The sequence below is a fragment of the Erinaceus europaeus genome, chromosome 1 (assembly GCF_950295315.1).
Source record: "Erinaceus europaeus chromosome 1, mEriEur2.1, whole genome shotgun sequence".
NCBI lineage: Eukaryota > Metazoa > Chordata > Mammalia > Eulipotyphla > Erinaceidae > Erinaceus > Erinaceus europaeus.
Window position 1 is genome coordinate 153,403,105 of NC_080162.1, and position 23,938 is coordinate 153,427,042.

General features: G+C 35.7%; 1 protein-coding gene across 1 annotated transcript in view; it reads left to right on the forward strand.

Annotated features, from left to right (window-relative positions):
• RB1CC1 (RB1 inducible coiled-coil 1) overlaps positions 1-23,938 on the forward strand; it is an 89,509-nt gene that overhangs the window by 64,117 nt on the left and 1,454 nt on the right. The window contains exons 16-23 of the mRNA XM_007515972.3: positions 771-936; positions 3,736-3,844; positions 3,944-4,184; positions 11,900-11,954; positions 12,912-12,959; positions 15,624-15,682; positions 18,646-18,782; positions 21,956-22,026. Coding sequence (XP_007516034.1) covers positions 771-936; positions 3,736-3,844; positions 3,944-4,184; positions 11,900-11,954; positions 12,912-12,959; positions 15,624-15,682; positions 18,646-18,782; positions 21,956-22,026 — 886 coding nt within the window. The remainder of the gene's footprint in view (positions 1-770; positions 937-3,735; positions 3,845-3,943; positions 4,185-11,899; positions 11,955-12,911; positions 12,960-15,623; positions 15,683-18,645; positions 18,783-21,955; positions 22,027-23,938) is intronic.

Here is a 23,938-nt window from a genome sequence, read left to right on the forward strand (position 1 = left end):
ACACCTGACGCTCCAAGGTCCCAGGCTCAATCCCAATCACCAGTATTAGTGCTTTTTTTCCTTAGCTTACTTTTTTTGTACTTTGTCAGCAACTTCTTTTTTTTTTTTGTCAGCAACTTCTAAGGGGTTGCAAGTTTTAATGAACTCAATATATAGATTTGATTTTGTGTAAATATTTATTACTGTATTATACTACATATAAAATATACAGTATGATCTGTTCTATATGGTAACATATAATTATTTTTCAGCATGTATACTATATTTTTATTTTTACTTTTACCAGAGCACTGTTCGACTGTGGCCACTGGTGACTTTAGGTTAATCTGAGACTTCTTGCATGCAAGTCTTGTGTTGCTACCCCTGTGCTATCTCCCAAGCCCATCTTTAGTTTTCTTTGTGCAGTTTTATCATCAGACTAATTGTTGCTTAGGGTGTACATCAACTGAAATTTAGAATTGAACTCTTAAGTGCAGTATTGATTTTTATATTGAAAACATTCTTATTTGTTAACTACCCTGACAGTATCAGATGTACTCATTTACCTTTGTTGATGTCAAGAGTAATCTGTATTAATTTTTTTCTCATTTACTTGTTTCCCTTTCTTGGTGTATTTGTCACAGGTATCAGTGTTTGAAACAGCCACCTAGTTGTTAGGTTTAAGGAAGGCTTATAGCCTTACTGATATTCAATAATTATGCTACCTGGTATATTTATGATTACATCTGTAATTGAAACAATATTTTTAAAGTCTGTATTTAATTTTCAAGTCCTGCTATCAAATCTGTCAGAGAAGATTCTTCAAGCTTAGTTGCTGAACTTCAAGAAAAGCTCCAGGAAGAAAAAGCTAAGTTTTTAGAACAACTTGAAGAGCAAGAGAAAAGAAAAAATGAAGAAATGCAAAATGTTCGAACATCTTTGATTGCTGAACAGCAGGTATGCTAATTGTTTAAACGTTTTTTTTTCTAAGTGAGGGTTTTCTAGAGTTTAGTTTTCGCTTTCCTATATTATCATATTATTTATACTTATTAAATATCTTCATGATACCTAACTTCTGTTGTTATGTTAATTTTATATATACTTTTAAATCATCCTAGATTAAAATTATAAACTACATTTTCTTTTGTTAACTACCTGTTTAATCTTATTTATATCAGTTAATTACAGCTCAGATTTTTATTTTATTTATTTACTTGGTAATAATGAAGGTATTTATACTACTACATGGGAAATTTTCAAATCTTATTTGCTGAGCTCTAAAATTTTATTCTAAATTGCATGCTGATTAGAACAAGTTAGATGCTTCACCTGAGGTACTGGGCAATTGTTGAAAGGGAAATAAGGAAACAACATAATTGAATTTATGCTTAATCAGTATTATATACTGGTACATAGAGAAGCACTAGAGAATTTCAGGGTAAAGGTAGGTATAGGACCAGTGGATGCCTGTTGTTGTAATTCAAACCAGGGCTAATATTGATACATATTTTTATTAGAACACACCTTTGAGACTGATGTGCGTGTTATTGTTCATATATATATGAACAATATATGATATTTTCTTTTTAATAAATATTACAGTTTTTTAACAAATAATCAGGAATAGAAAATAATAGAAATATACATCAGATCTCTTAGGAAGTTTGTATTATAAGGATTTGAAGAAAGAAGAAAAGGTGGGAGGGGGTGTGGTTTTCTAAAAGCCAATGAAACTAGCTTAAGGGGAGGAACATAACCACTAGTTAAAAGTAAGAGTGATCAACAGGTGTATTATAAAGAATTTTTTAAATCTGAATTTATATAATTCATCCTACATAAAACAGATCTTATTCTCTTCCTTTCTTCCTCTGTATGTTCTTTTTGAGCATGTTGTTAATTTCACATTTCCAAAAAATAAGGGGATGAACAGACCAAAATATATATGAAATTAATAGCTAGCTAATTTAAATTTAGTTTTCTCATGTTAAAAATCAACACTTGTTAAGTGAGATTAGGAGATAAGACTTAAATTTTCAGTTATTTGGATGTTAATTCAAACTATTTAGGGGAATTTGAGATTGGTTCTAAATGGATAATTTGGAGGCCTTGTTGATTTTTATCTTTATTAGCCCTTCCCAGTATGCCTATTCTAAATTGTGATTGGTTTTATTTTTTAATTTATTTGATAGTCCAGAGAAATTGAGAGGGGAGGAGAGAGGGAGAGATTGAGAGATCAAGATATGTAGCACTGCTTCACTTCTAGAGAAGCTTTCCACCTGCAAGTGGGAGCTAAGGACTTGAATCTGGGTCCTTGCGCATTTCAGTGTGTGTACTCACCCAGGTGTGCCACTACTCAGTCCCTGTGATCTCCTAGAAAGTCTGTTCTATTTTATAGAAACAGCACAGATCATGAAAGTAGAAGTTTTATACATAAATACATAGCTGGGGGATGGTTAGTAGACAGACATTATAAATGTTTATCTTGAGGGCTATTCTAATTAACATTGCTAGAATTGATATTCCGATCACTATTTTTGAATTGACTAATTTTGATCTAAAAACACCTTTTACATTGCCCTGTTCCCAGCATTGTTTGGTATTACGTATTAATCTAAGAATCATAGAAATCCTGAATTTTGAAATTTGAATTGCTAAGTGGATAGTGAGCCAGTCATCAGTTGCTCTTTAAGTTTTTCATTTCTTTTTTCTTTTTATTTATTTATTTATTTATTTATTTATTTATTTATTTATAAAAAGGAAACACTGATAAAACCATAGGATAAGAGGGATATAACTCCACATAATTCCCACCACCAGAATTCCATATCCCATCCCCTCCTCTGATAGCTTCCCCATTGCTTAACCCTCTGGGAGTATGGACCCAAACAGATTCTCCTGGTAAGAGACAGAAATGGGTGTGTGGGGGCAAAGGGGAGCCAGTAGGTAGAAACACCTATAGCATTACTCCATTACTTGTGAACCTACCCCCACCCTCCACCCCTTAGGTGGAAATTGAGGGCTAGAACCCTGGTCCTCATGCTTACTCATGAGTGTACTTTGCCGGGTGCACCACCAGCACCTCTTATTTTTCATTTTGTTTCATTTTTCCATGATCTTAAACAGGAAATACTTGACAAATCCACCATCTTTATATAACAAACTGTGCAATTAGGATTGCCAGATTGACTCATGAGAAAGTCATCCCTCAAGATACAGGAGCTCAAACTTTTATGATTAAAGGCTGAGAAATGGTCAGTCTAGTTACTATAAACCAGAAATTCCCTGATCATTGCAAATATCCAAACAGTAGGGAGAAATGGGGTAGATTCATCTCTGAAATATTGCTCTGGTAATCAAGATTTAGTAGCTAAAGGGTAATAAGATTCTTGAAGCAGGAACATTACTTAAAGAAAAAATAAAGTATGTAACAGCACTCATTAAGTTGCTGATTATTTGATTTCACTCTTCCAAATTAAAAAAAAATGCTAATGTTTTTTCCTTGGGCATTACATAAACTAAAATGAGAAATAATTTGTTTACCATTTATTAATTTGACTGTTACCAGTATTGAACCAAGAAAACACAGTTGTATTTTCCATAGTGTATGTGTAGATTTGAGTTTAACAAATAAGTGCCATTTATGTATCATACTTTATCATTTCTACATGCAGAAGTACCTCTAAAAATATTTACAGATTTATTTTTGTTAGCTCTAGATGCTTTGTGCATGCAGATAACTTAGTTTTGTTGTTTCAGACCAATTTTAATACTGTTTTAACAAGAGAGAAAATGAGAAAAGAAAACATAATCAATGACCTTAGTGACAAATTGAAAAGTACAATGCAACAACAAGAGCGAGATAAAGGTTAGTAGTATTTAAAGGTCTTTTTAATTTTTAAAATTTTAAGAAATTCCTAAGTGATGAATGGTAATGCTTACTTCAGTCTGGGGGCTTTTAATTTAGATCTGATAGAATCACTCTCTGAAGATCGAGCTCGTTTGCTTGAAGAAAAGAAAAAACTTGAAGAAGAAGTCAGCAAGCTACGTAGTAGCAGTTTTGTTCCGTCACCTTATGTAGCTACAGCCCCCGAACTTTATGGAGCTTGTGCACCTGAACTCCCAGGTGAAACAGAGAGATCAACTCTGGAAATACCAGGTGAAGGAAGAGTAGATTCAGCAATGGAGACAAGCATGTTGTCTGTGCAGTAAGTTTATGTCTTCATTGATCTTAAAATAATAGTAGATGTTTAAGTCACAAGTCCAGTTTTAGAAGCTAGAAGCTCTTCGTATATGTAATTTGACATTAGGGGTTGTCTATAGCCCATATTGCTGAAAATAGTGCTATTTAGTTCTCTAAGGTTTTGTACATATGAAAGATAATTTAACATTGCTGAATGTTTATATAAATCACCTTGTCTTATTTTCATGGTATACATTGTAGGCATACCATAATTTTTCATAGGTTGTCAAAATAAGGAATGCTGCAGTAGCTTTGAGCTATTCATATTTATATAAATTGTTTAAACTTTGATGTCCATTATCTAGGAGGACACAGTATCACAGTAATATTCCAATTTATTTTTATATTTTGATGAGAGTATTCTGATGCAGAGGTTGGGAAAATTCAGGTTAACTTTTCTTTCTTTTTTTTTTTTTTTTTTACTTTTTGTTAATCTTTTTCCTTTATTGGGGGATTAATGTTTTACAGTAGACAGTAAATACAGTAGTTTGTACATGCATAACATTTCTCAGTTTTCACATAACAGTACAACCCCCCTAGGTCCTCTCCCATCCTTTTCCATGACCGAAGAAGTTTTCAAAAAGTAAAATATTCTAGATCTCTAGTTGAAACAAGGATTAGAAACTGGTTAGTATGAGTCTGAAATACAAGCCTGAGGGATGTCTGTTTAAAAAATACAATAAAATTTGGCTTTAAAAGGCCAAAGATGAATATATAAAGAAATTGTAATTAGAAAGCATAAATTATAAGCACTTATATATATGAAAAAGTTAACCAAAATCTCAGGGATAGAGATAAGTATAGTAGTATTCAGCAGTAACTTGAGGATTCATTGATGATTCAGTTCATAAGAAATGCTAATTTTGTAAGAAATGCCAATTGAATATACATGCATAGAACAGCAGGCTAAGAATAGAAGGAAGTTTCTTAGATGGAGATGGTATGTATGGGACACAACTGACATCATGTTTAATGTTGAAGTATTTCAAAAGACATTTTTCATAAATGGAGGAATTGTATGAGATAGTCAGGCCAACAAACAATAAATAAATAGTAAAAAATTGGGAAGTGAAGTCTGAACTGTCACCACTCATTCATAACACCGTTCTTTAACTTCTAGAATTAATAAGGCTACATTAGTGTATTGGTAATAGATACACCTAAGACAGGAAAGATTGCCTTTTTGCAAGCAAATGCTGATTGTGACTATAACAAAATATTATAGAAATAGTTTGTTATAAATTTGCTACCCTTCTGGAGAAAATTATAGAACTTTGTGAAATACAGAAATTCCTGAAATAGGAACCTGAGAAAGTAGATGGAAGTTACAGTGTTACAAAATTCTGTTTTCTCATCAGATTTATTCAGTTATTTAAGCTACACCCTGTTAAAATTTTAACATTGGATGCCAAAATAATTTAATTTTTTATTTTTGGATATAGACAGAGAAGCAAAGAGAGAGTAAAAGAGATTGTAGTAGCACTAAAGTTTCTTTCAGTGTAGTGGAAGCTGGGCTCAGACCTAGGTCATGAACATATGAGCTAACGTGACAAAGCAACATAAGATTCAGTATAAAGTAAAAATAAATAAGTTACATATTTTAAATAAATCCGCATATATATGGAAATGTATTTATTGCATAAGTCAGGTTGGAAAAGGACATGAGCTATTGGAGTAATTGGTAACCTGTTAGTATAGGTTCATACCTTATACTTAAGAAAATCTAACATAGTTAAAATTTATTTACTTATTTATTTATTATTATTAGAGCATACTGCTCAGCCCTGTCTTATGCATACAGAGGGTTGAACCTGGGACTATGGAGCCTCAGGCATGAGTTCTTTGCATAGCCATTGTGCTATCTACCCCCCGCCCAATATTAAAATTTTTTAACCTATAGAATTTTTTTTTTTTATTCCCTTTTGTTGCCCTTGTTGTTTTATTGTTGTAGTTATTATTGATGTCGTTGTTGTTGGATAGGACAGAGAGAAATGGAGAGAGGAGGGGAAGACAGAGAGGGGGAGAGAAAGACACCTGCAGACCTGCTTCACCGCCTGTGAAGGGACCTGCCTGCAGGTGGGGAGCTGGGGGTTCGAACCGGGATCCTGACACCGGTCCTTGAGCTTAGCGCCACCTGCGCTTAACCTGCTGCGCTACAGCCCGACTCCCTATAGAATTTTTTTTAATGGACCACTCTGTGGATGGAGAAGCATAAGGAATGACTAAAAATAGTTTTAAGTCAAAATTTAAACTTGAGTACAAACAAAAGATAACCATAGATTGCAAAATACTGGTCATTGTTATTTTTAGTGGTTATTTAATTTTATTTATTAATGAAAGGAAGATAGACACAGAGCATCACTTTGGTATATATACAAACAGTTACTGTCAGTTCTTAACAATCTTTTCTAAAATATTGGTGAAAACTCCTAGACTCATTCTTTGAGGTATGCTGATAACAAAACAATGCACATCTTATAAACCAAAGATACAAACATTCTCAGATAATACTAATAAATCATATCCACCAATTTTCAAAAAGAATTCTTAGTGGACTTAATCCCAGAAATGCAAATTTGGTTAATTATCTAAAAATAATATGCGTGATGCATTATTCATGGGTGAAGGAAAAATATCTGACAAAATATAGCCTTTCACTATAAAAACACTAAGCAGACAACGAATTGAAGATAATTTCTTCAACCTAATAAAGGCATCTGTAAAACCTCACAACTCAATTTTTACTCAGTGTTTAAAAATTCAATCCTTCCCCCACCCCTAAAATCGGGGAAAAAAGAAGATAGTCCACTCTTGCTACTGATACTTAATATTGCACTTTTAAGGTCTGAGGACACTTAAACAAGAAAAACAAAGGTATCCAGATGGAAAAAGAGAAAACTATTTCTGTTTGCATGTATATGTGTTATGAAAGAATCAAGAAGACTTAAGAATAGTTTTTTAATATTTCCTTTTTGTTGCCCTTATTGCTTTTATTATTGTTGTAGTTACTGTTGTTGATGTCATCATTGTTGGATAGGACAGAGAGAATTGGAGAGAGGAGGTAGAAGACAGGGGGGAAGAGAAAGATAGACACCTGCAGACCTGCTTCATTGCCTGTGAAGAGACTCCCTTGCAGATGGGGAGCCAGGGGCTTGAACTGAGATCCTTATGCCGGTCCTTGCACGTTGCGCCACATGCACTTAACCCGCTGTGCTACCGCCGGATTCCCAAGAATAATTTTTTAACATTCAAAATGTACCCTGAAGATTAGAAAACATTTAATAAATTAAAGAAGGCTTAGAAATTAATCTCATGTTCAGTGATTAATGTTCATACATTGTAATATAGTACCCGAAATTGATCTGTAATGAATGTAATTTCTGTTGAAAATATGCCCTTTTTTTTTCCAGAAATGGGCAAGCTGGTCCTAAAATTGAATAGAAAAGCAAGGAAATGAAAGAGAAGAAATGAAATTGGAAAACACACTTCCTTACTTAAAAGATTGATACATAGCCAGGGCAATCAAGACAGCATGGTGCTGACCTGACATGTACTATATACATATCAATGAAAAAGATTGAGAGTTCAGAAAGAAGCACTTTATATTTATAGTGAGTTGAATTTATAGTACTAAACATAACAACACTAACAGAATAATTCAGTAGTGAAAGTGATAGCCTGTTTTAAATAAATGGTGCTGTGACAGCAGAATATTCACCAGCAAAGGAATGAAATTGGATCTTCTTCATACACACAAATTAGCTTTAAGTGGATCGTGGACTTAAATGTAAAAACTTGCATTATAAAGTATATATGGGACTCTATCTTCGTTGCCTTACATTTGAAAAACCTCTCTTATCAGAATTTAAATTTAGAAGATAAATTACTTAAAATATCAATGGGAAATTATACCTAAAGACATAAATTATGGCTAATACCACAGAAATACAGTGAAATAAGATTGACTGCTGTGAACAATTAGATGCCATCAAATTGACAACTTATAAGAAATGGACATTTTCCTAGAAACATACAGCTGCCAATATTGACTCATAAAGAAATAGAAAATCTGAACAGACTAGTACTAGCTAAAGAGATTAAAACAGCAAGCATGAAAATTAATTAATAAACATATACCTTCCAACAATGAAAACAGTCCAAGTCCAGACGGCTTTCCTGGTGAATTCTACCAAAATTTATTTGCTTTATTGCTTTAAAGACTATATTTGTGTTTATTCATTTATTTATGAAAGAGAAGAAATACCAGAGTACCACTCAGCTTTGTTGTATGGCAGTGTCTGGGATTATCAGTCATGAAAGGTGCTTGCCAGCTCATCACCAATTCTTTTTTTTTTTCTCCAGAAATAGAGGAAGGAGCACTTTCAAATGCATTTTTATTTTTATTTTTTGGTTCATTTTTTTTTTTTGTGTGTGTGTGTGTGTGTGTGTGTGTGTGATCTTGCATATGGTGACTTTGTAGCTTCCAGGTCGATTTGGTTTTGTTTGTTTTTGTTTTTCAATCAAATAGAGAGGGAGAGACACCTTAGCACTGGAGCTTCCCCTAGTGTTGTGGTGTTGGGATCCAAACCTGTGTCACAAGCATGGCAAGGCATGTGCTCTATCCAGTGAGGCATTTCTCCTGCCCCTCAAATGCATTCTGTAAGGTAAGCATTACTGATAAAAAATTCCACACAAGAGCACTGTAAGATAAGGGAAATTATAGAGCTGGGAGGTAGCGTCATGAATATGCAGAAAGATTTTCATACCTGAAATTCCCACATTCCAGGTTCAGTCCCTGACACCACCATAAGTCAGAACTGAGTAATGCTCTGGTAAAAAAAAAATTGGAGGCTAATATTCCTGAAGAATAAAGATGAACATATTAGCAAACCAAATATAGTGGTACATTTAAAGTATTATGCTCCATGATCAAGTAGAATTTACTCCCACAATACAAAGGATAATGCTTCATAACATAATCATATTAACACAGCAAACAATAGAAATTATACACTTATCTCAATAGATATAGAAAAAAAATTTAAGAATATCCTTTTTAAAAGATCCTTTTATTATCAGAAATATAACCTCACAAAGAGGGTTTAGAGGGAACCTATCTCAACATAAAGGCTATATATGACAAGCCCATAACTAATATTTTACTCAAAAGGGAAAGAAAGACTGGCAGCTTTTCCTCTTAAGGCAGAAATGCTCACTATTTTATTCAGTGTAGTGAACTGGAAGCATTATGAGAGCAATTAAGCAACAAAAAGAAATAATATGTATAATAATATGTATCTGAAAGGAAGAAATAAGATGTGTCTCTTCAGTAGTGAATATGTGTGTGTGTGTATGTGTATATATGTATTTATTTACATATGTAGAAAGAGAATCCTAAAGACCCCACCCACAAAAAGCTGTTCTTTATAGAAGAAGCAATTCTACATTTTGTATAAGACCACAAATGACCTCAAGTAGCCAAAGCAATCCAAGGAAAGATAATTAGAGAAATCTACCTTGTGGTTTCCAACAAAATTACAAAGCTATAGTAATTGGAAACAATCTAGTATTGGGCAAGAGTGGGGCTTTGGGAGGATGGGTAGAGTCATAGGTGTACCAGAACAAGGAGCTCAGAAATAAACCCACGTGTATAGTTAATTTATAGCAAAGGAATCAAGAGTATACAATGAAGAACTTCAAGTCTCTTCAATAAGTGGTATTGGGAAAACTGAATAGCCACATGTAAATAAATACTAAGCCCATTTTACACTGTCCCTAAGAATTCACCTAAAACTAACAAAAACCACAAACGTAACACATAGAACCCTACAACTTCTAACTGGGGGGAAAATGTGATAATATCTTTTGCATCAGTCTTCGTAGCAATTTATTTTGTTTTTGTTTTGACAACAAAAAGCCTATGTTAGACAAAAGCAGTATTATAGGAAAGGAAGTTATTGACCAAATGAGACACCTACTAAATGAGAGAAAATATTTGCATATAATGTTTGTGATGGCGATTACTATTCCAAATTATAAAGAACTCATACATCTCAGCAAAAAGTAGACATGAATGTATGACTCAACTTTTATTAATCATCAGGGACATACAGATTAGACCAATTTAGATCTCATACCTGCTAAGATACTTTATGTCAAAAAATGCAGGAATAAGAAATGACTTGCAAGGGTGAGAATATAAGGGAAACTTTGAATTCTGTCAGTGAGAATATAAACTGAGGGACCAGGTGGTGGTGCACCTGGTTGAGTACATATGTTATAGTGCTCAAGGACCTGGGTTCAAGCCCTCACCTGCAGGGGGCAAGCTTTGTAAGTGCTGAAGCAGTACTGCAGGTATCTCTGTCTTTCTACCTATTTTCTCCTTCCTCTCATTTTCTAGCTGTCTATCCAGTAAGTCAATAAATAAATAAATAAATAAAGATCAGAAAAAAGAGTATAAACTGGTAGACAATAGAAAGCTATAAAGATTCCTCAAGATATTAAAAGTAGAGCCTACCATATAACTTAGGAATCCCATCTCTGAGCATATATCAAAGTAAATGAAAGCATTTTCTCAAAAATGTTCCTGAGCTAGCAAAAATAGATCACCTAAATAGTGTACTACTTTGTAACACACAAGGCCCAACTCCCACCACTTCAGAGAAAACATCAGTACTGTGATCTCTCTCACTTGTTATCTAAAAAAGTTAGTCTCAAGTCATGAGGCTCAATACAGGCTTGACTTGCAATGATTTAAACAAAAAAGATAATCTGTTCTCATGGTCGCATCTATTACAATATTCAGGATATGAAAATACTGGAAAATTATTGGAAAAAATACGTACATAGTCACAATGGATTATTAGCCATGAGAAAGAAAAATAGTCCTGACAACATGGATGAACCTTGGAGGTGTGTTAAATAAGTAAGGCAGACAGAGGCAAGTCGCTGCATGTTCTCATTTAAAGCAATCTGAAATCGAGGGGAATAGTAGGAAAGTGGTTTATAAATAAATATAAATAAATATATAAATAGTAGGAGGTGAGGAAAATAGAGCTTAGTAAATGGATGCACTTTCAGTTATAGTATGAATAAAGTCTGAGTTACAATAGGTACTGTAGGTGATAATACTGTTCTTACCCCCCAAACAATGTAATTATGTAAATGCATTCATATACTTGATATAGGCAGTTCTTTCTCAGTATATATGTATCAAATATACTCTTTAGGTGTTCTACACATATTTGTCATTAACACTTCAATAAAAAAGATAAACTTAGGTCTTTTTAAATTAACTTTTGAATAACAGTGGCAAATTCACAGCACAGTTACTATTATATTGCAGACATTTTGGAAATACTTATTTAACTTGGGCTTGTACGTTGTTGTAAACTCAAGGTTTGAGTTCTGTAGCCTACTAGTAGGTATGTATGTGAAATATTTTGTTTTTAGGGAAAGAGGGAAAGACACCACAGCATCACTCCACCACTTGTGGAGCCTCCCTTAGTGGTGTTTCCCCATATGGTGTCAGGGCTCAAACTTGGGGCACTGAGCATGGTGAAGCTATGTGCTCTAGCAGGTGAGCTATTTTTCTGACCCTTAAATTTCCAAAAGTTTATGGAAGAATATAAAACCAAAATTTTAAAAGAATTAAACTAAAAGAAATATATTCTTTCTTAGAGAAAATATCCATATGCTATCAGAAGAAAAACAGAGGATAATGCTATTAGAACGAGTAAGTAAAAATAATGTGTTCATTTGGATATGCAGTTAAATTAACCCTATGCTCAAAACACTATTGGTATTTATAAATTAGTCTTTTTCTTTGACTAATTTTGTGGCCTGTGTCAAAATTGTACAACTTCTTATGGGTGTGTTCTTTGTTACTAGAGGTCATGTGATCAATCACCTATGCCAGAATCACTGAGTTGTATGTTACATATGTATGCTCCACCTTTTAGACCAGACCTGCAAAGAGTCTTGGTGGACGCACCTTTTATGCTATTATTTATAAGCTCCATGAGTAATTCTTATATTAAAAGTTTGAGAACCCTTGACTTAGAAAAATTACTTTATCCTTTGGGATAAAGTGGATGGAATTGGAGAAGATTATGCTCAGTGAAGCAAGTAAGGAGGTGAAGGACAACTACAGACTTAATTTTACTCATATGCAGAATATAGACAATTAAGTATACAAATGTGAAAAAAAAAGTCAACCTATTTTCAAGGCTGGGAGAACTATAGTGGTTATATATAGGGGTGGGATGAGGACACAGACCTTTGATGACAGGAGTGGTAGAAAAAAATACATGAATAAATGCAAAAAGGAAAGAAAAATTACCTAAAATTATTTTAATTCTGTTTAAGCTAATAAATAATTAAGAAAGAAAAGATTCAGACAAAGAATATTCCTACAAAGAAAGGATGTCCTCAGTAATCTCTCATACTAGAACTAAACATTAAATCTTCAGAGTAAGAAAATGTTGATAGGGCGGGGTTAGCATAATTGTTAAGCAACGAGATTCTCATGTCTGAGGCTCAAAGTCCAAGGTTCCATCCCCTACACCATCATAAGCCAGAGCTAGCTGATCACTGCCCTGGTTTTAGTAATAATAAAAATAAGAAAGAAAATGTTGATGGTCATTGTATTTGAATAGTGCCAGGGTAAATCACATCTCTTTCTCCCATGTAGACATTACAATTAAAAGAAGAAGAGAACAAGCGGTTAAATCAGAGACTGGTAAGTTTATTTCCTTGTTCAGTTGAGTTTTACATTAAAAATGTTTTCTTTAAATTTCCTTAATGATCAGTCATCAGAAGGATGTGTTTATTGATAAGTTTCTTTTTTTTTAATTTATTCAGTAATGAAAGAATAAGAAAGGGTGAGGAAACCAGAAAATTACTCTGGCACATGTAATGCTGGGATTAAACTCAAGGGTTGTTCTTGAGGGACATTACTTAACATCTTCTGTGAAACCTCCTGGGATGTGATAATGTCTTTAAAAGCATCATTTAAAAAAGTTAAATCAATCTTTTCTGATTATTAATAAGCTTTAATTTATTAGAATTCTATAATATATGTATTTGTAGCATCAAGTTGGGTTGTCAGTAAAATATCTATGCAAAATTAATACATTGTATCCTGTCATACATTTTACCTTTGTTTTTGGTTTTGTCTTTACCACTTCAGGCAATTTTTCTACATAGGAAGAGAGGGATGGGCTGAACAGTGGCACTGGCACACCTGGTTGAGTACACACATTACAGTGAGCAAGGATCTGGGTTCAAGCCCCTGGCTCCCCACCTGTGCGGGGAAGCTTCATGAGTTGTGGAGCAGGGCTACAATTTCTCTCTCTCTCTATTTCTCTCTGCCTCCTCCTTCTCTCTCAATTTCTCTATCCTATCAAATATAGTTAAAAAAAAAATAAAAAGGAAGGGATAGAAGAAAGGAGGAAGTATAGCATAATGATTATGAAAAGACTTTCATGCCTGAGGCTTCCGTATCCCAAATTCAGTCCCTGGCACTTCTGTAAGTCAAAACTGAACATTACTTTGATTAAAATAAAAATAAATAAAACAAAGAATGTGGGGAAAATACCATAGCACTGATTTCCCTCCAAGGCCAAAGAGGTTTGACTAGAACATTTGCATTGAAAACTGCACTATCCAGGTAGGCTATCTTGCTGACACCTTGTTTCTCTTTTCATTTTAATTTTTATTTATTTATTTTTATTGTAACCAGTGTTTTTTAAAAAAACCTTATAAAAACAAATTTATTTATTGGATGGGGACAGAAAAGTATTGAGAAAAGGTGTACAGACAGAGTCAGAGACACCTGCAGCACAGCTTCATGATTAGCAAAGCTTCCTCTCTGCCAGTAAGATAGAGGGGCTAAGCTGAGCCCTTGCACCTGGTAATGTGTATACTGTGCACTGCCACCTACCCACATAAATGACAGAATATTGAGCATGCACTCCCCACCTTTCATTCAGACAGGCTTCTCTTCTCATTCCCTTCACTCATATGTACTTATACTTTTCATGTAAATTTTATTGTATTACATAGTTTCCCCCTCAAATCTAAGTCTTAAAAAAATGACACATTTAAGTATTTATTTAATTATTGCCACTGGGATTATTGTTGGGGGGTCAGTACCTGTACTATAAATGCATTGCTTCTGGTGGTCATTCACCTCTTTTTGGGGGAGGGGAGTGGTAGAGACAGAAAGAAATTGAGAGAGAAGGGGGTAGAGGAGATAGAAAAGGAGAAAGAGAAGCATTGGACCACTGCATCACAGCTCCTGAAGCTGCCCCCCTCCCTACAGGTAGGATCCAGGGCTTGAATGTGGGTCCTTGCACATCATAACATGAACACTCAGTTGGGTGTGCTACCATCCCTACTTCCCATTCCCCCCACAAATTAAGTATTTGCCGAAAAAGCGAATAATCAAACTTGTCACCACTGGTAGCATGTAGACCGTTTGGATGACTGATAAGTTGCATAAGCTTTTAGTTCTGTTCATTATGTGTTGTATGTTCACCATATTTTCTCTTTTGATTTTAAACATTAATTCACATTTTCCACTGTTGAAGGGTAAATACTAGAACACTTGAGTGTCAGTTTAAAGAAATCCATGTAGTTGTCCTTGTCTTGTTAAACAATGTGTTAGGCCCATTCTAGGGGAAGGATAAGCATCCTTACCATCTTTTCTTCCTCCAAATCTTGGGACAGCTGTTGCATGTATCATGATGATGTGTTGATTCCAGTTACAACTAAGTCAGGTGTAATATACTATGCAGTGACTATGGTTATTAATTCTATATTACTTGTTTGAAACTTGCTTTTTTCTATTATTAGATAGAGACAGATATTGAGAGGAGAGGGATAGATATAAAGGGAGAGAGACACCGTCAGCCCTGCTACATTACTCATGAAGCTTTACCCCTGCAGGTAGGGACCAGGGGCTAGAACCCCAGTCCTGGTGCACTATAATGTGTGTGCTTAACCAAGTGTGCTGCAGCTTGGCTCCAAAGATTGCTTTATAAAATTAGATCTTTAAAGAAACGACTAGACCTTAAAGTTCTGATTGCAAGAAAAAGAAATGTGTAGCTGTATGGTAGCAGATGTTTACTAGACTTTTTTTTATTATATGATGGTTTCACAAAATGTACAAGTACCCAAACATTGTGTTGTGTGCCTGAAATTAATAAAATATATTTTGTATCAGTTATACCCCCCAAAAAGAAAATTATTTTATTAGTGAAAATTAGTACTTTGGCAGTTTGACTTCTTAAAAGCTGGTATACTATGTGAATGTGTGTAAAATTGAAAGACCTTTTAGTGGCAAGGTCCTAATAGTAAACATTTGACTGTGAACTTTCTGAACTGCTTCTTTTTTTTCTAGATGTCTCAGAGCATGTCTTCAGTATCCTCAAGGCATTCTGAAAAGATAGCTATTAGAGAGTAAGTATTTCAGTTATATTTTCTGTGAAAAAACCTTTAGTGAACTAAATACTAATGAAAATCTATTTCAGTGACTATAATCCTTCAGAATGGGTTCAATGAGCTGAATACCTCATACTGATTGATAATAAAATTTTATTGACAAGCAAGATTTTCAAATAATTTTCTAAGAAATTAGGATTGCATTCAAGAAATTATTTTAACTTTAATTAAAATTCAGACATAAATATTTTGAAACCTACAATGCCAGGGGGGAAGCTGTCAGTTTCTCTCCATTCAATATGATGTTAGCTGTTGACTTGTCAGTATATAGCCTTTATTACATGGAGGAATTTTCCTTCTATTCCCAGTTTCTTAATTTTTATCACAAGTGTATATTTGGTCTTGGTCAAATGCCTTTTCAGCATCAACTGATCTGTTGACCATTAACTTTTCTTAGAATTTTATTTTTTCTCTGATTTGAGAGGACTAACTGCTATGTGTTTTTACCTGTTATTTGTCAAATCAAATCAGTTTTTGGTCTTTTATGATTAGAAAGAGGTAAGCTTTTTTTAAAATTCATTTTGTTAACCTATGTAATAGAGTATCAGTTTCTTTTTGTTGCTGTTTTATAATGTTTTATTAATGATTTAATATTGATTTATAAAATTAGGAGAAAACGGGTATAATTCCACATTTTCCCCACCACCAGAGTTCTTGTCCCCATTTCTTCTATTGGAAACTACAGTAGTTCTCTCAGGGTCACAGATAAGGGTTGACTATTATTTCTACGACTATTCATGTATATATATATATGTATTTTCCCATATGTCTATGGCCTTGCCTTCTGGTTCCTTTCTAAGTCACACCTACACCTATTACTACTTCTGAATGTCCTCCTTTTTTTCCTCTTTTTTTTCTTTGGGTCCTGATGGAATTGGAATTCAGAGCCCTCTGATCAACTTGCCCTTTCATCCCCCGGCCCCTTCTGGGAATATGGACCAAAATTCCCTATGGAGTGCAGAAGATGGGAATTCTTATTTATTTATTTATTTATTTATTTATTTATTTATTTATTTATAAATAGGAAGCATTGACAAAACCATAGGATAAGAGAGGGACAACTCCACACAATTCCCACCACCAGATCTTCGTATCTCATCCCTTCCCCTGATAGCTTTCCTATTCTTTAACCTTCTGGGAGCATGGACCCAAGGTCATTGTGGGATGCAGAAGTTGGAAGGTCTGGCTTCTGTAATTGCTTCCCTGCTGAACATGGGCGTTGACTGGTCGATCCATACTCACAGCCTGCCTCTCTCTTTCCCTAGTAGGGCTCTGGGGAATCGGAGCTCCAGGACACATTGGTGGGGTCTTCTGTCCAGGGACATTGGCAGGTTGATCTGTAATCCCAGCCTGTTTCTATCTTTCCCTAGGGTAGGCCTCTGGAGAGACGATGTCCATGGGCACATTGGTGAGGTCATCTGCCAAGGGAGATCAGGATGGAATCATAGTAGCATTTGTAACTTAGTGGCTGAAAAGCAGTAAGACAAAATCAGGACAAAATGTTCAATAAACAGGAACTATAAAGTAGGAATAGAGCAAATGAGAACAGGGGCCCTAATGTAGGAAGAAGCTAGGAAGTCTATTTTAGGTATGTTCCTGGGGACCCATGACTTCAGTAATTTTTTGACTGAGCTTTATAGCTAACATGCAGATGACCTTAAAATATTGTCTAGAAAGATGTTGTCAGAGTTCTCAATAGGGCTAGAAAGCTGGATTAGAGTAGTAGCTCAAAACTCAAAGAAAATATATAATTAACTAGGAGGTAAATATTTATTTCATGGCCTTTACTAAGATTCCATATTCATTTTAAAGGTAATTCGTTCAATGTAGTTTTTTAAAAAATGTGCATTTATAAGATGAAAATTTTAGTGAATAAAAGATTTTGCTTTAAAAATGTTCCTCGTTGAGTCTTATGAGCTGTCAGGTATAGGACACCCTAAATTAAATTAGCATGGCAACTGAAAAGTCCACGGTTAATTTCCAAAGTCTGTTGGTAGTTTAAATAGCATTTCTGGAAAGACTGAAGAAACAGACATTAATTAAACAAGAAGGCAGTTGTATCCGTTTCTTTCTCTTCAGTATTTTCAGGCCTTCACCCAAAACAAGTATTTCCATTAGCTTGTTTAACCTGATACTCATAGCTCAACTGTTGTTTTTTTTTTTTTTCTTCAAATTGAAGAGCACTATAGTTGGAGACTGGCAAAATAATATATAATTATATATATATATAATTATCTATTGGCTAGACACAGCCAGAAATTGAGGGGAGTGGTAATAGAGAGGGAGAGACACACAGAGACACCTGCAGTACTACTTTACCAGTTGTGAAGCTTTCCCCCTGCAGGTGGGGATCAGGGCTTGGACCTGGGTCCTTGCACACTGTAACATGTGCATTCAACCAGGCACAACACTACCTGGCCAATATACATACATATATATATATTTTTTTTTTTTTCCCCTCAGTAACTATAGATAAGTTTACTTTTTTGAGACTTTACCATCCAGATTGACTTCTTCAGAGGAGGAAGAGAAGGAAAGACCCCATAGCACTGAACATCCTCCTCTCCTGTGGTGGTGTCTGGCCTTGAATTTGGGTTGCACACATTACAAGGCAGGCCCCCTCTCAGGCAACTATCTTTGCGATTGCTCCTTCTCCTCCCTTCCCCTCCCCTCTCCTTTCCCTTTTTTTTTTTTTAATTATTTAACCATGTTGGTTCTTGAAAGTTGCTGGTATTACCCTTTGAGCATCTGCTTTTATCCCCCGCACTCCCATTAGAAGCTAAGTAAAATGAAAATATTACGTAAATATGATCTTTGATATTTAAATGTGTAGAGTTGAATATTGCAGAACATACGTTGTTAAAATCTCAGAATAGGATGCTAATAACTTTTCAGAATAATAAAATTACATTTTTATTCAGTTTTCAGGTGGGAGATTTGGTGCTCATCATCCTAGATGAACGCCATGACAATTACGTATTATTTACTGTCAGTCCAACTTTGTATTTCCTGCATTCAGAATCTCTGCCTGCCCTGGATCTCAAACCAGGTGAGGGTGGTAAGTGTCATATCCATAACTAAAACAATAAATGGGCAGAGGGAATATATTAAATACTGTTCTCTGTTACCTGATCATCTCAAAATTGTCATACCTGTGGTCCGGGAGGTGGACTTCCAAGCATGAGGTCCTGAGTTCGATCCCTAGCAGCACATGTGCCAGAGGGATGTTTGGTTCTATCTCTCTCCTCCTATCTTCCTCATTAATAAATAAAATCTTAAAAAAAATTTTTTTTGTCATACCTAATTATATCATTCACTGAGATACTATATATGCTAGTGATAGTATTAGATTGTTGAAAAAGTCATGGCATATTTTTCTGTTTTCTGTGTAAAAATATGTCATAACTTTTCCAACAACTTAATATATACCCATTACTAATGATTTGCTCTCAGGTTGCCTTTCATTTGCATTTCATCAGATATTGTTCATGGAATAAAAAATTAGTTTGAACTTCTTTTGGGAATCTGTGATGTTTTAGCCTAGACAGTTCATTTATTAACTCTGAAGTCAACTTTTTGTATGATGGCTTTACTGATAAAGAATTTAAAGGTTTATTTATTTATTTTTTATTAATAAAATGGAGAATTGACAAGACCATAGGATAAGAGATACAGATCCATACAATTCCCACTGCCAGAACTCCCTATCCCATCCCTCCCCCCACACATACCTTGAAAGCTTTCTTACTCTTTATCCCTCTGGGAGTATGGATACAGGATCATTAGAGGGTGCAGAAGGTGAAAGTCTGGTTATTGTAGTTGCTTCCCAGTTGAACATGGCCATTGGCAGGTCAGTCCATACTCCCAGCCTGTCTCTGTCTTTCCTTAGTGAGAGAGAGTCTGGGGAGTTGGGGTTTCCAGGTCACATTGGTGGGATCATATGCCCAGTGAAGTCCGGTTGGCTTCATGGTAGCATCTGGAACCTGGTGGCTGAAAAGAGTTAAGATAGAAAGCAGAACAAATTGTTGACTAATCATGAACCTAAAGGCAAGAATATTACAGATGAATATTTGGGATCTCCATTTTAGAAAAAGCTGGTAGGTCTCTTTTAGGTATATTCCAAAGGGCCCATGACTTTACTATAGTAGTTTTTGCCTGAGTCTGACAGCTGACATGCAGGTGGACCCAAGGTATTGTCTGGGGAGATGGTGTCATAGTTGGAATAAACTGGATCAGGGAAGAGAGAAGCTCCAGATATGGGAACAGTATATAAATACTGTTAACTGGAAACCCCATCAATTTGAACTGGGGCCTGTATTCAGCACAGGACCCTAGTAACCTCTGCATCCCTGTAGGTCTGCGCTTCCATTCTGTGTTCACAGCTAGGAATATTACATGTTGTACTAATTTCAGGACCCATCTTCCTCAAGTGGTAGAGTATGTTCCCCAACCTCCCTTTTTCTCTCTAAGAGAATGGAACATTCTCTGCCACTGTTGATCCACATTGAGGGCAAGGTTCTATAGGGGTCCACAAAGGGATCCATTATGTTGTTCCTGATGGAGATGACCAGTGATAGTGAAGAGAGTGATCTGTTAGAGGTCTAGGCCCATCATGTCTGTGTGGGAATCCCAGGACTCCCTGACTAGGGTCCTGGGTGATGGGGTGGCCTGGTAGTGACCAAAGAATCATCATTAAAGTATTCTGGTCTCTTGCCCTTATCCAGCTTTTGTAGTCCTTACTTTGTCTGACAAGGTTAGCTTTGCAGTGACTAAGGGAAATGAAATAGTAAGTAGGTGAAGAGTGTGTCTAGGTCTAAGTAGAAATTATTTGATTAGGTACTTTATGGTGTCTTTTTTAAGTCTTTCTACTTGCTTGCTGCATTTGTTGACTCACTGCAAACTTTTGTGTGCTATTGCTTTAAGATGTATGTTTTCCCCTAACTTATGGATACATGTGTACATATGCCCTATCTCATGGGCATATATCTAGGTTTTGAGGCTTTGTTAGGAAGTGCAGTACCCGAAATAAAATTAAGGAGTCCTATGAGCCTAGGAATGGTCTCACCAGAGTAGTGAAGCTGGAGGGTTAACATTCCACACCTGACGTCTCTGGGCACAATCTGAAGTGAAACATGTTGAGGGTAGTACTGGTTGCACTGTAAAGAATTTTTTTTTATAGCTTACTGCACTTTTGGTATTAGGAATTTTTTTTTCCCCTTCTCACATTTTGCATCTTTCTTTGGTATGTAACAAGTAAAAGTACCATCTTTCCAGACTCTTTGGTTCTTAGTCCGTAGTAGTTACGTGCACTGATTATTTTCATGTTGAGCACTGTGGAATACAGATGTGAGAAAGATGGAGTTTCTCGACTGTTGAGACAACAAAATTGCTATGCAAACTGACTTTCAGGTCTGTAGCTCTTGAGTTCCAGATTCTGTCCACAGGACTTCCATACCACCATAAGTCAGAGCTGAGCAAAATACAAAACGAAACAAAAATAAACCACAGTTTCTAGCATTAAGCACTATTGTTAAAAATACATCCCCTGAAAAAGCAGTGCTATGCTTTGGTCCTGGAGAATCCATATTGTCCCAAAAAGAGAGAGAGAGAAAATACACATTGTCTTCTCTTGGAAATAAGTCATCTTTGTTAACATTTTCAGTAGATGGCACTGTTGAGCTAATTTTGATTTAGAGTTATTTGATCATGATTTGTACTTAAGAGTATTAGTGTTTCTTAAATTTGGTACTTCTTTTTTTTTTTTTTTTTAATTATTATTATTATTATTTTTTTAATCTTTATTTATTTATTGGATAGAGACAGCCAGAAGTCAAGAGGAAGGGGGAGACAGAGAGGGAAAGAGACAGAGAGACACCTGCAGCCCTGCTTCACCACTTGCAAAGCTTTTCCCCTGCAGGTGGGGACCGGGGGCTCGAACCTGGGTCCTTGTGCACTGTAACATGTGCGCTCAACCAGGTGCGCCACCACCCGGGCCCAATTTGGTACTTCTTAAACTGAGTTGACTTACCACTATATTTAATGAGTAAAAATCATGTATCACTGATTGAAAAGTATATGCATTCTGTTGTTTAATAAGACATTGACATGCACAATAATGTGTTTAACATGTTCCTTCACTCATGAGAACTTCATTAGTCTGTTTGGATGAATTATATTTTTATGAATAATAATATTTACTTGTAAAAAGCTCACAGTTGAATTCTTCAATAGCTTCAGGTGCAACTAGAAGACCATGGGTACTTGGAAAAGTAATGGAGAAGGAATACTGTCAAGCCAAAAAGGTAAAAACTGTATCATATGACTAAAACATTTAGAATTCAAAAATATGGTTCTCATACTGTTTTATATAGAAATTGCTAATAGGGGGCTGGGTGGTAGCACAGCAGGTTAAGCACACTTGATGCAAAGCGCAAGGACCAGAGTATGGATCCCGGTTCTAGCCCCCAGCTCCCCACCTGTGGGAGCAAGGGGTCGCTTCACAGCGAAGCAGATCTGCAGGTGTCTGTCTTTTCACCTCTCTGTCTTCCCCTCCTCTCTTGATTTCTCTCTGTTTTATCTAATAACGACAGCTATAATAGCAATAATGATAACACCGATGATGACGGTGATAAACAAGGGCAACAAAAAAAGGAAAAAAATAGCCTCCAGGAACAGTGGATTCCTAGTGCAGGCACCGAGCCCCAGTGATAACCCTGGAGGCGGAAAGAAAAAAAAAAGGAAATTGCTAATAGTGTAGTCTTTGACTTTTTTTTTTTTTTTTTTAAACCAGAGCACTGCTCAGCTTTGGCTTATGATTCTTCTTCTTCTAGCGTTTGCCCTTCTTCCGTAGCCAGTTAACAGCGTCAGGTTGAGCCTAAAGTTTTGAGACCTCCTTTGAATCTGGAGAGGTGGCAGTCGTTGACTATGTGGGTCATAGTCTGTCTGTAGCCGCAGGGGCAGTTTGGGTCGTCTCTGGCTCCCCAGCGGTGGAACATAGCGGCACACCGGCCATGGCCTGTTCGATAGCGATTGAGGAGGGCCCAATCATAACGTGCTAGGTCAAAGCCGGGTTGACGCTTGCAGGGGTCTGTGATGAGGTGTTTGTTCTTTACCTCAGCTGACTGCCAACTCTGTTTCCAAGAGTCTGGAACAGAGAAGTTTAGTGTAGGTGTAGGAGACCAGACTGGATGACGAGACGTCAAGCGTTGGACAGGGTGGGCGAAGATATCTGCGTATATTGGCAGGTCCGGTCGAGCGTAGACGTGGGAAATGAACTTAGATGATGCGGCATGAAGCCCAGCCAGTCTATCTTGGCGTTACTCTCGATCGCACCCTGTCATTTCACGAACATCTCATAAAAACTGCAGCAAAGGTGGGAGTGAGGAATAACATCATTGCAAGACTGGCCAGCTCCTCATGGGGCGCGAGCGCTTCCACAGTACGATCATCATCTCTGGCATTATGCTATTGGCTTATGATGGTGTGGGGGATTGAACCTGGGACTTTGAAACCTAAGACATGAGAGTCTCTTTGCATAACCATTATGTTATCTACCCCCACCCTCTTTGACTTGTTTTTTGGTTTTTTTTTGTTTTTACTCTCATGTATTGAATTTAATGTGAGTGAATTTAAACTAGCAATTTCAAAAGTAATTGCGTTATTTTACAAGAAAACCGCTACAAATTTCTGTTCTGTCACTACTAAGTTACTAGTCTCTTTACATAACCATTATGCTATCTACTCCCACCCTCTTTGACTTTTTTTTTTTACATTTGCAAAATACTCCAGCATAACTGGCTAACAGTGAATTTATTTGTATGTAGATAAGTTGATGTTTTCATATTTGCATATCTACCTCTACTGAAAAAAGATATGTAAATATTTGCAGTCTAAAAATTCACTGCTACAAAGTTCATGAAATTTACTGATCATTCACTGTAGCTTATTATAATTTAAGGTTCTCTGGGTTTCTGTGCTCCAAAACACTGATAGAACTTAAACTGTAGTGTTGAGGTTTCTTTGACGCTTAATGGCATAAGGCTCATCTTTCGTATTTTATCTCATATTTTACTATTTTTTTTAAAGCAGTGATGACCAACCAAGTCATTCTTCATCAATATTAATGGCTCAATATGTTCTTACCTGGTGATGGGTAGATCTGGTGTAGTTAGAAAAAGAATTACCAATACAAATATTTTTGCATTGCATGGTATT